The following is an 18031-nucleotide window of genomic DNA, read 5'->3' as shown; positions in this document are numbered from 1 at the left end:
GGTTCTGCAGGTGGGGACCACAGACCACTTCTCAGTTCCTATGCTTCCTGGCTGATGTTTTGGTCACTTTTGAATGCTGGCGGTGCTTTCACTCTAGTGGTAGCATGAGACGGAGTCTACAACCCACACAAGTGGCTCAGGTAGTGCAGCTCATCCAGGATGGCACATCAATGCGAGCTGTGGCAAGAAGGTTTGCTGTGTCTGTCAGCGTAGTGTCCAGAGCATGGAGGCGCTACCAGGAGACAGGCCAGTACATCAGGAGACGTGGAGGAGGCCATAGGAGGGCAACAACCCAGCAGCAGGACCGCTACCTCCGCCTTTGTGCAAGGAGGAGCAGGAGAAGCACTGCCAGAGCCCTGCAAAATGACCTCCAGCAGGCCACAAATGTGCATGTGTCTGCTCAAACGGTCAGAAACAGACTCGATGAGGGTGGTATGAGGGCCCGACGTCCACAGGTGGGGGTTGTGCTTACAGCCCAACACCGTGCAGGACGTTTGGAATTTGCCAGAGAACACCAAGATTGGCAAATTCGCCACTGGCGCCCTGTGCTCTTCACAGATGAAAGCAGGTTCACACTGAGCACGTGACAGACGTGACAGAGTCTGGAGACGCCGTGGAGAACGTTCTGCTGCCTGCAACATCCTCCAGCATGACCGGTTTGGCGGTGGGTCAGTCATGGTGTGGGGTGGCATTTCTTTGGGGGGCCGCACAGCCCTCCATGTGCTCGCCAGAGGTAGCCTGACTGCCATTAGGTACCGAGATGAGATCCTCAGACCCCTTGTGAGACCATATGCTGGTGTGGTTGGCCCTGGGTTCCTCCTAATGCAAGACAATGCTAGACCTCATGTGGCTGGAGTGTGTCAGCAGTTCCTGCAAGAGGAAGGCATTGATGCTATGGACTGGCCCACCCGTTCCCCAGACCTGAATCCAATTGAGCACATCTGGGACATCATGTCTCGCTCCATCCACCAACGCCACGTTGCACCACAGACTGTCCAGGAGTTGGCGGATGCTTTAGTCCAGGTCTGGGAGGAGATCCCTCAGGAGACCATCCGCCACCTCATCAGGAGCATGCCCAGGCGTTGTAGGGAGGTCATACAGGCACGTGGAGGCCACACACACTACTGAGCCTCATTTGGACTTGTTTTAAGGACATTACATCAAAGTTGGATCAGCCTGTAGTGTGGTTTTCCACTTTAATTTTGAGTGTGACTCCAAATCCAGACCTCCATGGGTTGATAAATTGGATTTCAATTGAGTATTTTTGTGTGATTTTGTTGTCAGCACATTCAACTATGTAAAGAAAAAAGTATTTAATAAGATTATTTCTTTCATTCAGATCTAGGATGTGTTGTTTAAGTGTTCCCTTTATTTTTTTGAGCAGTATAGTATTCATTTTTCATATTTGTGTCCATCTTGTCCGTGGGTTTCTAGTAGATAAACTATATGGTTCAAGAGGAAAAGCCTAATCAATGCAAAAAGCATCTAAATCAACAATGGCATTATTTTCAATGAACTCCGCAACTCTTTCAACTGTTGACTTTTTCCACAACTGCCAATAGTTTGTCACAAAAACATTGACAACAAATACATACTGACATAGTCAAATAAGTGTTTAAAAATTATAAAGGATATTTCATGCTGAACCCATCATATTAAACACCAATGGTATTCACTTAGTTCATGGTTTACAGCTTTGTCATTCTATTTTTTTGTTTTAAAATCATTTTATTGATTTCATTATTTTTACGTGGCAAGTCCACACAGAGGGCCGGAGATAATTACAGACACCTGTGATAATCTGAAGTACCCAAAAGGGTTTTGTGATAGATTACATGCAATTCTTGAAAGATACCAAAATTCTAGTAGTTTACTGGTAAACTTAGAAAGTTTCCAGTAATATACCCTCCCTTTGCAAACCAAATTGTGGGTACTGATTTGATGTCAGATACTACAATCACCACCAAGGTGTTCTAAAACATGGCCATGGCACGGAGGAAATCATATTCCTGGGACTTAAGTCTATGCTTTATCACAACAACTTGTGGTTAGACTGCATCATGTGAGAACAACCCAGAGCAGTCACAACTGAAGTTGGATATAATCAAGTCATGTTAATAAGTATTTTTTTTAGTTGTTGTTCTATGATTATTGTGCATAATATGTGGCTATTTCAAAAGTTGTACTAAATGTTGTTTAAACAATGCTCCCTAACGTGTAAATGATTCATCCCACCTCTGTCTGGCTCATTTCCCTAGGTCACCCTGTAAGCACAGATGGTTCCTATTCTGGTACACTTGATTTAAGCTGCAGGGACAAAGTGTTTTGCAGCGGATCATGAACTTTGTGTTGACAATGCTACTCCTTCTCATCACTCTCTCCCTCTCTATCACTCTCTCTTTCTATATATGACACTGGTTTACAAGCCACTCGTCAACATGCTTTCAAAGGTCCAATGCAGCCATTTTTATCTGAATATCAAATCATTTCTGGGTAACAATTATGTACCTTACTGTGATTGTTTTCAATTAAAATGGTTGAAAAGAAACAAAAATAGCTTCTTAGCCAAGAGCAATTTCTCAAGCAAGAATTTTGCTAGGACGGTCTGTGAGTGGTCTGAGTGAGAGGTTTGGAACTCTTTCTTATTGTTCTATGTACTAATTTACTGCCTGGCCATGTCAAAACTCCATCCCACCAAAACAGTCTGACATTTAAGATAGTCTTTTGAAACCGCTCTTACACTAAAAGGGCCTAATTTTCACAATTTTGAAGTATTATTCCAACCTCATACTATGGAAATATATATAAAACACAGGAAAATCAAATTTGACTGCACTGGGCCATTAATGATGTTTTGGTGGCCTATGACCCTGGCTGTGTATCAGTCAACTGTCAGAATGCGGGACCTGACTTAGTAGCCATTTCTGAAAATTACAGCATGTTCCTCTACCCCTCTCATAGGGTGTCAAGTCCTCTGTGCTACTACATCTTCAGGCAGGCCATTTTGACCTGTTACATTATGGCTTATGGTAATTCAAACTCAGATATGGTTGTGAGGCTGAAATATAGATATGGGGTATTAAGTTGGATGGAGCCACATTTGCCACATCAAACCAATTACAATATCTGTTTTGCAAAACAACACCTGATAACAGCTCAGAGATTGTGCCAAATGGAATCAACCTTGGACATTTAACCTGGCCCTGCACACATTGTCAGATCGTTCAGATTCACAACATAAAAGATTTACCATCAGACAACTTCATTTCTGAGTGTAAAAACCTCAAAGATAAGTTTATTACTTGGGGCTAGACAGTAATTTTCACAAATAAATAGAAACACAACATAACATCATCAACAGTTAGTTACATTACACATCATAGACTTGCTCTAAAGATATACATTATAAACTGAGTGTACAAAACATTAAGAACACCTTCCTAATATTGAGTCGCACCCCCTTTGCCCTCAGAACAGCCTCAATTCGTCGGGGCATGGACTCTACAAGGTGTCGAACGCGCTCCACAGGGATGCTGGCCCATGTTGACTCCAATGCTTCCTAGAGTTGTGCCAAGTTGGCTAGATGTCCTTTGGGTGATAGAAAGAGCAGGTGTTCTTAATGTTTTGTACTTTCCGTGTAGCTCTACAGTCAGAATAGAACATGCATTATTATGAATTAATGTGACAGATTAGTGTAGTAAAACATAAAGAGAAGAAATATGTTGGGAAGTTTTCAGTCTAATGAGCAGATGTGATCCTTTTGAGCCAACGGGTTGATTAGTTCTGATACAAGTCTATCAGTCTTAGAAAGGGAGGCTTTAACAGTCACAGGCTACTTCTATGATAAATGTATGAAACATCTATTATTAGCTTCCTGAAAGTTGTTGAAGGCATGATGGTGTGAAGATACTGAATTTCCCAACCAATCTGGGTTTGACTTACATGTAATGCTCTGTTTGCTTAAATGATAACGCTAATGAGTGTGCCTTTTCCATTTCAGATTTATGTTGATAATGCTTTGTTTAACCGAAGATCCTGCACAACGTTTCTGACCAAAGGATTCTCTTTACATTGGCAGTCTAACAGGCAGGCAGAAATAATGCCAAAAAGCTACTTACCGTAATAGTTAGAGAGATAAACAAACACACAACCAGACACAGTCATGGTTTCACTGCTACCATAGAAACAGGAGCTCACATTTCTTATTACTACCAAACAAGTGAAAGATTCTGCTGTGCCCATCAACAGGCAGCAAATACACATCCTGGACCTCACAAGACAATCTATATCTCATGACACAAGTAACATTCTTTAACCAGCAAAGCCTTAGTTTTGAATATTTATAACAGTGTAATACAAATCAAGCTAAGAAAATACACATTTTGACCTCACAAAAATACACTATATATACACAAAAGTATGTGGACACCCCTTCAAATGAATGGCCACACAAGCTCACAGAACGGGACCGCCGAGTGCTGAAGTGTGTCTCTCCTCAGTTGCAACACTCACTACCGAGGTCCAAACTGCCTTTGGAAGCAACGTCAGCACAAGAACTGTTTGTCGGGAGTTTCATGAAATGGGTTGCCATAGCCGAGAAGCCGAAAACAAGCCTATGATCACCATCCGCAATGCCAAGCGTCAGCTGGAGTGGTGTAAAGCTCGCTGCCATTGGACTCTGAAGCACACTGGGGTGATGAATCACGTTTCACCATCTGGCAGTCCGACAGACAAATCTGGGTTTGGCTGATGCCAGGAGAACACTACCTGCTCGAATGCATAGCGGCAACTGTAAAGTTTGTTGGAGGATAAATAATAATTAGTTTGAGTGAAGGGAAATCTTAACGCTACAGCATACAATGACATTCAATACGATTCTGTACTTCCAACTTTGTGGCAACAGTTTGGGGGAAGGCCCTTTCCTGTTCCAGCATGACAATGCCCCAGTGCACAAAACAAGGTCCATACAGAAATGATTTGTCGAGATTGGTGTGGAAGAACTTGACTGGCCTGCACAGAGCTCTGACCTCAACCCCATCAAACACCTTTGGGTGGAAAGCCCTCCCAGAAGAGTGGAGGCTGTTATAGCAGCAAAGGCAGGACCAACTCCATATTAATGCCCATGATTTTGGAATGAGATGTTCAATGAGCAGGAGTCCACATACTTTTGGTCATGTAGTCTATATCAAATTCTATTTTTTAAGGAATGTAATTCTAAAGTACATTTGGAAAGGAATCACCTACTCTCGTCTTACTGTGAATCTCATAGCTGCAGACTGAGTCACTCTAAGCCAAAGCCCTCTGCGTTTGAGATGGCGATGGTTAACTTCTGCTTCAGTTCCTTCCTGCTTTTATAAGGTGGGAGGCAGATCTGGTTGAAGCAGGTGTGAGATATGGGTAACCTGAAACAGACAAGGATAACCTGTCTAAACAATTACTGTAAGGGCCCTTCTGTTGCCATTGCACTAAACCTGGCTGCATTATAACAGATTACAATGACACCACTAAATATCTCTCTACTTATACTATACAATACTATATGATGCTCAACATATAGCATTTGCAGTCAACCAGTTAATTAAGTCAACATATAATAGCTGGTCTATTTAGATATTGTTCTATATGGTTGGATATATGTGAGAGTAAGAGGCAATGAGTGATGAGATGACTGTACAGTACCAGTCAGTGGACACGTCGATCTTGGCGATCTTGAAGTTGAGGTTAGCCAACCCTCCCACGGGGACACGGTCACTTCCTGTGGCGAAGTGGAGCAGCTTCTTCTGCAACTCCAAGGGGAAAGCCAGCACCACGTCCCAAAAACAGCTAAACACACACACAAGAAAAAACATAGCCAACGTGACTTTTCTGTAAGGAAAGGGGGGTGGGGTGTGCAGCTGGAGTAAACAGGCCTGGAAGGGAGCGGAGCAACTTAAGGGGGTACTGGCTGGCTGCAAGTATCCAGAGAGTGGAGGATGTATGAAGAGCTCAGCTCTAGGTTCCTCCAACAGAGTGAAAGGCCCTATAGTACTGCATGGGTGTGTCATAATGGCTTGTTGCTGTAGGCTTTGTGATATTGGATATTTCTACTCCACAGTAGGATCAGGGGTTGCTGGCGAGGTGAAAGATGAAAAAGGTATGCATAGTTGTATAGATTGGGTGCACTGGGTGTTTGTGTGCATGACCCTTACCGTACTGTGAGGTCAGCTTTGGTGTAGCCCTCGTACTGAGCTGCTCTCTGTAGGGCGCTCATGTCCAGCTCTGGACTCCCACACACCAGCATCTCCACCTCCTCTGGCCTCAGCAGCTGCACAACCAAAACATCATCACTAAGGAGTGTCCTATAGTATAAACCACAGGAGGCTGGTGAGGGGAGGACAACTCATAATAATGTCTACAATGGAGTGAATGGAATGGAATCAAACAAATGGAAACCATATGTTTGATGTATTTGATACCATTCCACTAATTCTGCTCCAGCCATTACCACGAGCCCGTCCTCCCTAATTTAGGTGCCACCAACTTCCTGTGATCTAGACATAACACAGTCTCATATTATGCCTACTGTAATTCAGTAACATCACATATTGGACTATGCATCCAGGGCTTAGTTTGAGACATAGCTTTAGATGAGGGATTTATATCACACAGCTGAGCACAGAGCTCTGACTAGGTCTTTGACATGAGGGATTTGCTGACAATGCCAACAATACATACGATGAGATCTTTTTAAGTCCAGTGCTTTATCTTGTCTATCAATATTGTGTTTGAGTCCATGCACATACATTCATTGTGGCCTACAATGTGTGCTTCACAGTGATTACCATATATTCTACATGACCATACATCTTGGTGGTAATGTAAAGTTTGGCAAGAGCCTTAACACAAATATTTGATCTTAACTAGTTTAGGATTGGCTCAGACATACAGTAACTTGGCAGGGTGTAGACGATACCCACAGTGTCTGTGTGTGTGTGTACACTTGTGGACAGACCAACATTGAACATAGTCAACCAGCCACAGATCCTGGAGTTGCACCAATATTAACAATAATCTTACTTATTAACTCAGTGTGTTACAATACAGATGATCTTAATTTAATTTGAAATGTAAAACTTGTACTGTATTTGAGGTTTAAAAAAAGCTTCTGAAGTTTGAATTTCCCTTACGAAACATGTGTGAACCCCTACTAATATGAATGACAATCCACATAATTATTCACATTTCCTCTTGCTGAGCATTATTTTCCTGCTGTAGCAAACTGGCTCAAATTAAAGATCCTACATCTGCAAATCCAAACTATTCTGTAGGTCATCAAGTTCTTCAGTGTCAGCAGGTTTTCAACCAATACTGAATGCCTATTCTAGGACGCTTTAGTGTCTCTGACAAACAGATATGTACCACCAACATTAGTATTTTGTTTGTTTAATTACAAGGCAGGTAACATACACTAAATTACCTCTGTCAGGAGGAAATAAATTGACAAATCTATTGAGAGTTCACAATCTGAACATATAATTGATTCCATTGTATTTTAGCTAAAGTATTTCAGGGAATGTACAGTATGAGTAAGCATACACAGTACCAGTCGAAAGTTTAGACACACCTACTCATTCCAAGGGTTTTCTTTATTTTTACTATTTTCTACATTGTAGAACGATAGCGAAGACATCAAAACTATGAAATAACACATATGGAATCATGTAGTAACCACAAAAAATTGTTAAACAAATATATATTCTATATTTGAGATTCTTCAAAGTAGCCACTCTTTACCTTGATGACAGCCTGTCACTCTCTTGGCATTCTCTCAACCAGCGTCATGAGGAATGCTTTTTCGATTTTAATAAGATTTTAGTTTCTCAGGCAAGTCCTGATTTCTTTGTTTTATCTGAAACTTGGTTATCAAGGAATTCTAATGATGCAGATATTGCACTAGACGGGTACAATGTTTTTAGAGCTGACAGGATGAGTAGAGGGGGACGAGTGACTATCTATGCTAAAAATTACCTCTCCATTGCACCAATTAAATCTGTCTCCATTCCAAATCAATTTGAAGTGTTAGCTCTAAGTCTTACATTAGGTAACAACTGTAAAGTTACAATTGTTGGAGTATATCGCCCACCTTCTGCTAGTAAGAATATACTTAGCCATTTAACAGAATTATTAGCCATTTTTATATCAACTGAGGTCATTTTAACTTTGATTGTAAAACACAGGACTCAGACAGTTGTAAAGACTTTTGTACTGAGGTAAATGTCACACAATTAATCACTGAGCCAACAAGGCCAAATCTTAAGGTGCCTACAAAGTCCTCATTGCTTGATTATATACTAACAAATGCACCTGAGAAATATAGAGCTAGGGGAGTATTTCCACTAGGTGTCAGTGATCACTGCCCCATTGCGTGTGTTAGAGATGTCAGAATTCATAGGGCCAAAACTTGTATTATCACGAAAAGAAATTAGAGAAACTTTAGTGAACAAGCTTTCTTACAGGATCTTTCCCATAGTAATAATGAATCTATTTGTAATATACATGGAGCCGAGTTGGCGTTCGAAAAATGTACTAGTGTTTTTATTTCCATTGCCGATAAACACGCTCCATACACTAAGGTTAGAGTAAAGAATAGATCAAACCCATGGTTTAATTATGACATTTCTGATGCTATTTGTAAATGAGATGTAGCATGAGCTAAGGCTAGATAAACGTATTCTAGCTCTGACTGGCTGACTTTTAGGCAGCTGAGAAACCTGTGCATCAGACTTGTTAGAAGAACAAAATCAGATTACTATGTGACTAGTTTAAAATGACTTATGGGAATCCAGCCAAATTCTGGAAAGTAGTTAAAAAGAGCAATATGCACTCTACACTCCCAAATCCGATAGGGTTGGATACTGGACTCATTACTGATAAGAACACCATTGCTAATGCCTTCAACAATCACTTCATTGCAGCAGGCAATCTTGTTGAGAAAATGCCAACCACAAATGAAGGAAGAAAAGATACATATGAAGGCATTATGCATGAGTATGCGGACGCTGATGGTCAGGGTTTCTCATGAAGCCTCTTCACAGAGGAGAAAGTTATTGATGCCTTGCTAGCCATAGACACTAAGAAAGCGATAGCGGCTGACAAACTTGACCCAGGGTTGCTGGCTAGAGCTGCACCACTTATCTCTGGTGCTCTTACTCATATTTTTAAGCTCACGTTGACCTCTGGGGTCATACCTAAGATTTGGAAAACTGCCTATGTGCTGCCTCTGCACAAAGGTGGGGATACTGGTGACCTTGATAATGATCGACCAATCTCTAAGCGGTCTTGTCTTGCAAAAATGTTAGTCATTGGTAAATGTACAGCTGTGCTCTTTCTTGTCTGACAACTGCATACTGAACAAATTTCAGTCCGGTTTTAGACCGGGGCACAGTATCATCACAGCCACCACACTGGTTATAAATGATATTGTAAGAGCTTTGGATAAGAAGTTCAACTGTGTTGCTTTGTTTGTTGACCTGTCGAAGGCTTTCCATACAGTTGATCATTCTCTTCTGCTGAAAAGGCTGACCTCATTGGGGTCGGCCTCAGATACATGTTTATGGTTTCAGAATTATCTCAGTGATAGATCTCAGGCTATTATTGCCGATGGGGTAAAATCTGATTTTGTCACTGTTCACAAAGGAGTCCCACAAGGTTTGATTTTAGGTCCTTTATTATTCACTATATACACATAAATGATATTTGTATCTCAGTGAAAACAATGCTGCTTTAATTTATATGCTGATGGCACAGCACTATACGCCACAGCCCCATCACTCACTCAAGCATTTGACTTTCAATTGCTTCAAGATGCACTTGTAGATCTTAGGCTGGTGCATAATTCAAGTAAAACTAAGTATATGGCATTTTCACGATCCAAAAGTATACAATTCAAAAATCTGAACAATGCTAACCATGATGGCTCTCTTTTGGAACGTGTTCCCACCTATAAATACCTTGGAATTTGGTTAGATGATAATCTCTCTTTTAAAACTCGTATAACTGAGCTGGTAAAGAAGCTGAAATTGAGAATTAGATTTTTTTTGTAGAAATAAATCTTGTCTGTCATCACAGCACAGAAAGGAAATTGTATAGGCCACTTGTGTCAGTGCTTGATTATGGTGATGTTTTATATATGCATGGATCATCATCAGTACTGAAGAAATTGGATGCAGTATATCATGCAGCATTGCGCTTTGTTACTAATGAAAACTTTTGCACACATCATTGTCTTTTGTACACTTCGGTTGGCTGGGACTCCCTGACTTTTAGATGGGCCAGACACTAGTTGATACTTGTCTATAAAGCGGTCTTACAGAAACTTCCTAATTATCTTAATTAAAAAAATCCAGGGGTCAAACAGTATTTATCAGACTCGGTCACAGGACATGCTAGTGTTAGAGATACCCCGGATTCACTGAGTTAGGCAAAACGGCATTTGAATATCATGCTTCATACTCATGGAATGAATTTCAGAGAGAACTCCAGTTAGATGTTTTGGTGCCTGTAAGACAGTTTAAATGCACATTACAGGAACTTTTTATTCTAAACTGTGATTGCTTTTTGTAATGTGTGTATTTCTTATAGATGTTAATTTATTTTAATCTTTTTCATCTCCATTTTGTACTTTTTATGTTTTAATTTTGTTTGGTTTTAAATTCTTATTAATTGTTGTGTTTTTATTGTTGTATCACAGGGCACAACTGTAAAAGAGACTTGGTCTCAGCTTGTTTCCCCTGTTAAAATAAAGGTTAATAAATAAATAAATAAATAAATATGAGGCTACCCTGCTGGCCAAGTCTGGGCCAGGAAGAACATACGCTGTTCTGTGTCTCTGGCTGATCAGTATTCAATGGTAGTCAGCTGTGTTAGATTTGTGCTGCAGTAACGAGATAAGTAAAAACATTCTTCCCAGGAGGCCCTAATCCCTATAGGCTGTCTAAATAACTAATCAACTCATCACTTCTATTCTTGACCCACTTAAATGGTCCTGTTTCACAATATAGGGGGGCTACAGTATCTGAGCAATGTCAGTCAGTGCAAAATATACCCCAGGAGAGGGGGTCATGGGGAACAGGAGGGGGCAGGTGGGTAGAAGTTGTGTATATTTACATTGACAGTCAAGAGAGACTCCTTCATACAATTGTGTATCTGTGAGACGCATGCATGCACACCACAGGTGGCTAGTGGCACGTTAATTGAGGAGGACAGGCTCATAGTAATGGCTGGAATGGAATAAATTCCAGCCATTATTATGAGCCCTTCTCCCCTCACCAGCCTCCAGTGAGGCACACATATTGATATTAGCTTATCTCCTCCTTACTATAAAACCTGTATTAGAACTTTCATTTGGAGGTTCTGACCACAGTGATGTGAATAACTTATTGTAATAACTTATTGTAACCCTCCAAGAACCTGGGAGCCAAGCCAACCTTAACCCCACCCCCACAGAAAGCCCAGAGAAGTCCTGACTCACCATCAGAGCGTCTGACGCACACACACTGTGGAAGCCACGATAGAAGGCTGCAAACTGCTTGTAAATTGACTTATTAAGCAGGAAACCAGCGTACAGCTGAACATACTCTGCAGAGGAAGAAAATAATTTAATAAATCACTCAAGCACCCACAAATTGAGACACATACTCAAACAAGTTTCAGTTTTCAAGTCTTAAGTTTCAATGTCACGTGCACAAGTACAGTGTGATGCCTTTCTTACAAGCTCCAAAAACAAACAATGCAGTAATCGATATCAACGTAGCACTAAACACAAGGTAGAACTAAAACACACGAGAAATAAAATAAGAAATAAGAATATGAGAAAGTAAGAAGCTACAGTTGAAGTCAGAAGTTTACATACACCTTAGCCAAATACATTTAAACTCAGTTTTGCACAATTCCTGACATTTAATCCTAGTAAAAAATACCCGGTCTTAGGTCAGTTAAGATCACCACTTAATTTTAAGAATGTGAAATGTCAGAATAATAGTAGAGTGATTTTTTTCAGCTTTTATTTCTTCCATCACATTCCCAGTGGATCAGAAGTATACATACACTCAATTAGTATTTAGTAGTATTGCCTTTAAATTGTTTAACTTGGGTCAAACATTTCAGGTAGCCTTCCACAAGCTTCCCACAATAAGTCGGGTGAATTTTGGCCCATTCCTCCTGACAGAGCTGGTGTAACTGAGTCAGGTTTGTAGGCCTCCTTGCTCGCACATGCTTTTTCAGTTCTGCCCACACATTTTCTATGGGATTGAGGTCAGGGCTTTGTGATGGCCACTCCAACACCTTGACTTTGTTGTCCTTTAGCCATTTTGCAAGAACTTTGGAAGTATGCTTGGTATGCATTTGCATGCATTTGCATTTGTATGCATTTGCAACCAAGCTATAACTTCCTGACTAATGTCTTGAGATGTTGCTTCAATATATCCACATAATTTTCCTCCCTCATGATGCCATCTATTTTGAGAAGTGCACCAGTCCCTCCTGCAGCAAAGCACCCCCACAACATGATGCTGCCACCCCCGTGCTTCACGGTTGGGATGGTGTTCTTCGGCTTGCAAGCGTCACCCTTTTTCCTCCAAACATAACGATGGTCCTTATGGCCAAACAGTTCTATTGTTGTTTCATCAGACCAGAGGACATTTCTCCAAAAAGTACGATCTTTGTCCCCATGTGCAGTTGCAAACCGTAGTCTGGCTTTTTTATGGCAGTTTTGGAGCCGTGGCTTCTTCCTTGCTGAATGGCCTTTCAGGTTATGTCGATATAGGACTCGTTTTACTGTGGATATAGATACTTTTGTACCTGTTTCCTCCACCATCTTCACAAGGTCCTTTGCTGTTGTTCTGGGATTGATTTGCACTTTTCGCACCAAAGTACGTTCATCTCTAGGAGACAGAATGCGTCTCCTTCCTGAGCGGTATGACGGCTGCGTGGTCCCATGGTGTTTATAATTGCATACTATTGTTTGTACAGATGAATGTGGTACCTTCAGGCATTTGGAAATTGCTTCCAAAGATGAACTAGACATTTTTTCTGAGGTATTGGCTGATTTCTTTTGATTTTCCCATGATGTCAAGCAAAGAGGCACTGAGTTTGAAGGTAGGCCTTGAAATACATCCACAGGTACACCTCCAATTGACTCAAATGATGTCAGTTAGCCTATAAGAAGCTTCTAAAGCCATGACATAATTTTCTGGAATTTTCCAAGCTGTTTAAAGGCACAGTCAACTTTGTGTATGTGAACTTCTGACCCACTGGAATTGTGATACTGTGAATTATAAGTGAAATAATACGTCTGTAAACAATTGTTGGAAAAATTACTTGTGTCATGCACAAAGTAGATGTCCTAACCGACTTGCCAAAATTATAGTTTGTTAACAAGAAATTTGTGGAGTGGTTGAAAAATGTATTTTAATGACTCCAACCTAAGTGTATGTAAACTTCCGACTTCACCTGTATATACAGGGTCAGTTCCAATACCTTATTAACAATGTGCAGAGATACTGGAGTGATAGAGGTCGATATAGTGCATTCGGAAAGTATTCAAAACCCTTGACTTATTCCACATTTTGTTACGTTACAGCATCATTCGAAAACTGATTAACTAGTTTTTCCCCCTCATCAATCAACACACAATATCCCATGATGACAAAGCAACAAAAAAAGCTATTTTATAATATATATATTTTTTAATATCACACTTAAGTATTCAAAAAATTGTAAAAATATTTTATACATTTTAGAATAAGGCTGTAACGTAACAAAATGTGGAAACGTCAAGGGGTCTGAATACTTTCCGAATGCACTGTATGTATAAGGGTAAGTTGACTAGACATCAGGTAGAGGAGAATTGTGACATAACATGGGGAACAGACAAATACACAGAAAGGGGAATTAGCTTAAAGTGAACGGCACATCTCCGATTTTCTAACAGAAATGTGGTCCCGGAGGCCCGACGTGTGATTTTATTGTGGTGTGGTCTAAATTGACGAACAGGACTAGTTGAATCAGCTGCGTTAGAGATGGGATGGAACAAAACAAAGCACATCCTGTGCACATCCTGTACCCTTCATATATTAATCTACAGTATTGGCCTACTCACCCTTTCTGTTCTGTTTGTTGACTGGAATCTTGTCACCTCCAGGTTTCAGGTTATAGGACCTGACCACCCCGAGCTCCTCTTGGAAAACCTAGATACAATGATACATACAGTCATTATCTTAAAATGATGAGAGTGGATTTCCTGGGAAAGGCCAAAGCTTATTAGTTTATGGTCAACATTCACTTACGGTAAACATGTGGGCTTAAAAATAGCCTACTTGGCAACTCGAACCTTCAGCTCCATCCACAGATTTTCTATGGGATTAAGGTCTGGAGACTGGCTAGGCCACTCCAGGACCTTAATGTGCTTCTTCTTGAGCCACTCGTTTGTTGCCTTGGCCGTGTGTGTTGGGTCAATGTCATGCTGAAATACCCATCCACGACCCATTTTCAATGCCCTGGCTGAGGGAAGGAGGTTCTCACCCAAGATTTGACGGTACATGGCCCCGTCCATTGTCCCTTTGATGCGGTGAAGTTGTCCTGTCCCCTAAGCAGAAAAACGCCCCCAAAGCATAATGTTTCCACCTCCATGTTTGACGGTGGAGATGGTGTTCTTGGGGTCATAGGCAGCATTCCTCCTCCAAACACGGCAAGTTGAGTTGATGCCAAAGAGCTCCATTTTGGTCTCATCTGACCACAACACTTTCACCCAGTTGTCCTCTGAATCATTCAGATGTTCATTGGTAATCTTCAGACGGGCATGTATATGTGCTTTCTTGAGCAGGGGGACATTGCAGGCGCTGCAGGATTTCAGTCCTTCACGGCGTAGTGTGTTACCAATTGTTTTCTTGGTGACTATGGTCCCAGCTGCCTTGAGATCATTGACAAGATCCTCCTGTGTAGTTCTGGGCTTATTCCTCACAGTTCTCATGATCATTGCAACTCCACAAGGTGAGATCTTGCATGGAGCCCCAGGCCGAGGGACATTGACAGTTATTTTGTGTTTCCTCCATTTGTGAATAATCGCACCAACTGTTGTCACCTTCTCACCAAGCTGCTTGGCGATGGTCTTGTAGCCCATTCCAGCCTTGTGTAGGTCTACAACCTTGTCCCTGACATCCTTGGAGAGCTCTTTGGTCTTGGCCATGATGGAGAGTTTGGAATCTGATTGATTGATTGCTTCTGTGGACAGGTGTCTTTTAAACAAGGTAACAAGCTGAGATTAGGAGCACTCCCTTTAAGAGTGTTCTCCTAATCTCAGCTCGTTACTTGTATAAAAGACACCTGAAGCCAGAAATCTTTCTGATTGAGAGGGGGTCAAATACTTATTTCCCTCATTAAAATGCAAATCAATTTATAACATTTTTGACCTCTCATGAGGACTGCCACAGGAAAGGAAGACCCAGAGTTAATTATGCTGCAGAGGATAAGTTCATTAGAGTTACCAGCCTCAGAAATTGCAGCCCAAATAAATGCTTCACAGAGTTCAAGTAACAGACACATCTCAACACCAACTGTTCAGGAGGAGACTGCGTGAATCAGGCTTTCATGGTTGAATTGCTGCAAAGAAACCACTACCAAAGGACACCAATAATAATAAGAGACTTGCTTGGGCCAAGAAACAAAAGCAATGGACATTAGACCGGTGGAAATCTGTCCTTTGGTCTGATGAGTCGAAATTTTAGATTTTCGGTTCCAACCTCCATGTCTTTGTGAGACGCAGAGTAGGTGAACAGATGATCTCCGCATGTGTGGTTCCCATCGTGAAGCATGGAGAAGGTGGTGTGATGGTGCTTTGCTGGTGACACTGTCTGTGATTTATTTAGAAATCAAGGCACACTTAACCAGCATGGCTACCACAACATTCTGCAGCGATACACCATCTCATCTGGTTTGCGCTTAGTGGGACAATCATTTGTTTTTCAACAGGACAATGATCCATCACACCTCCAGGCTGTGTGAGGGCTATTTGACCAAGGAGAGTGATGGAGTGCTGCATCAGACCTGTCCTCCACAATCACCTCACCTCAACCCAATTGAGATGGTTTGGGATGAGTTGGACCGCAGAGTGAAGGAAAAGCAACCACAAGTGCTCAGCATATGTGGAAACTTCTTCAAGACTGTTGGAAAAACCTTCCAGGTGAAGCTGTTTGAGAGAATGTCATAGTTTTGATGTCTTCACTATTGTTCTACAATGTAGAAAATAGTACAAATAAATAACCCTTGAATGAGTAGGTGTTTCCAAACTTTAAATAAGGTATTTCTGTTTTTTAATAAATGTGCAAAAAAATGGAAAAACCTGTTTTCGCTTTGTCATTATGGGGTATTGTGTGTACATTGATGAGGAAAACATTTACTTAATCCATTTTAGAATAAGTCTTACATAACAAAATGTGGAAAGTCAAGGGGTATGAATAATTTTCGAACGCACTGTATGTCTATATGATATGTATATGATATACACCCATCTAGGGTCGGACCCCTCTTTGCCTCCAGAATAGCCTGAATTCTTCAGGGCATGGAATCGTTGTTTAATTTGTATCAAGGAACCTACCGTGTTCCAGGAAAATCTTCCCCACACCATTCCACCACCGATACCAGCCTGTACCATTGACACCAGGCAGGATAGAACCATGGACTCATGCTGCTTACAAACAACTCCTGACTCTGCCATCACTATGACGCAACAGAAATGGGGATTCGTCGGACCTGGCAATGTTTTTCCACTCCTATATTGTTCAGTGTTAGTTATCAAGTGCCCACTGGAGACGCTTCTTCTTGTTTTTAGCTGATAGGAGTGGAAACCGGTGTGGTCGGCTGCTGCAATAGCCCATCCATGACAAGGACCGATGAGTTGTGCATTCCAAGATGCCGTTCTGCACACCACTGTCGTACCTGCACCGTTGTTTGCCTGTTTGTGGCCCGCCTGTTAGCTTGCACGATTTTTGCCATTCTCCCTCGACCTCTCATCAACCAGCTGTTTTCGCCCACAGCACTGCCGCTGACTGGATGTTTTTGTCGCACCATTCTCGGTAAACCCTAGACCAGGGGTATTCAACTCTTACCCTACGAGGTCCGGAGCCTGCTGTTTTTCTGTTCTACCTGATTATTATTTGCGCCCACCTGGTTTCCCAGGTCTAAAATCTGTCCCTGATTAGAAGGCAACAATGAAAAAGCGCAGTGGAACTGGCTTCGAGGTGAAGAGTTGAGTTTGAGGGTCCTAGACACTGTCATGCGTGAAAAGCCCATGAGGCCGGCCGTTTCTGAGATACTGGAACATTGTCATCGACGATCGTCCCACGCTCAGAGACTTAGGTCACTCGTTTTGCCCATTTTAACATTTAAACGAATAGTAACTGAATGCCTCGATGCCTGCTTTATATAGCAAGCCACGGCCACTGTTTGTAGGAGCGAACCATTTTATTGAAAGGGGTGTACCTAATAAACTGGCCAATGAGTGTATGTCTATAGATATAGCATAGAGGGGTAATGGATGGTGGTGGTTGGGAACTGAATACAGGTCAGTGATTATATCTCTGCTTCAGTAAAAGGGTGAAAGACCCTGAAACCTTGGGCCTCGACTCAGAGGCCAAAATGCACATTTCCAAAATCATTATCTCACAATTTTATAATAGTTCAGAGGTGTGACCACCTAACTCATGATTAGTGGTGATGGATTGATTTTGACCTCTGACGTTCTTCTACCTCTACCGCAGATTCAGTCTTTACGTTTCATGATCACTAATGATGAAAATCAAAGCCTCACCCAAATCCCACTGCTTCCAATGGCAATTCGGACACAGTGATAGTCACTGCTTTTCGCACTGGAGTGTTAGTCTTGAGGAGGGCATGAGAGAATGCATTTCCACAGCCTTCAGACCCTCCATACCCACACACTATGACACGTAGCCCTATTACCTGTGACACACCACCTATTAACAACCATACTGTAATA

General features: G+C 41.6%; 1 protein-coding gene across 2 annotated transcripts in view; it reads right to left on the bottom strand.

Annotated features, from left to right (window-relative positions):
• Positions 1-3558: 3558 nt before the first annotated feature.
• Positions 3559-18031, bottom strand: part of LOC115193660 (probable E3 ubiquitin-protein ligase HECTD2) — a 43638-nt gene continuing 29165 nt past the window's right edge. The window contains exons 17-22 of one of the 2 annotated variants that reach the window (XM_029752526.1): positions 14138-14225; positions 11510-11616; positions 6189-6304; positions 5680-5823; positions 5245-5402; positions 3559-3588 (exon numbers count right to left, since the gene is read on the bottom strand). In XM_029752526.1, the coding sequence (XP_029608386.1) occupies positions 5282-5402; positions 5680-5823; positions 6189-6304; positions 11510-11616; positions 14138-14225 (576 nt within the window). In that variant the 3' untranslated portion in view covers positions 3559-3588; positions 5245-5281. Of the gene's footprint in view, positions 3589-5109; positions 5403-5679; positions 5824-6188; positions 6305-11509; positions 11617-14137; positions 14226-18031 lie in introns of those variants that run through there. The other variant, XM_029752525.1, reaches the window with a different exon arrangement.

The sequence above is a fragment of the Salmo trutta genome, chromosome 5 (assembly GCF_901001165.1).
Source record: "Salmo trutta chromosome 5, fSalTru1.1, whole genome shotgun sequence".
NCBI lineage: Eukaryota > Metazoa > Chordata > Actinopteri > Salmoniformes > Salmonidae > Salmo > Salmo trutta.
Note: the sequence above shows the minus strand (reverse complement) of the source record. Positions and strands in the feature narration are given on the sequence as shown.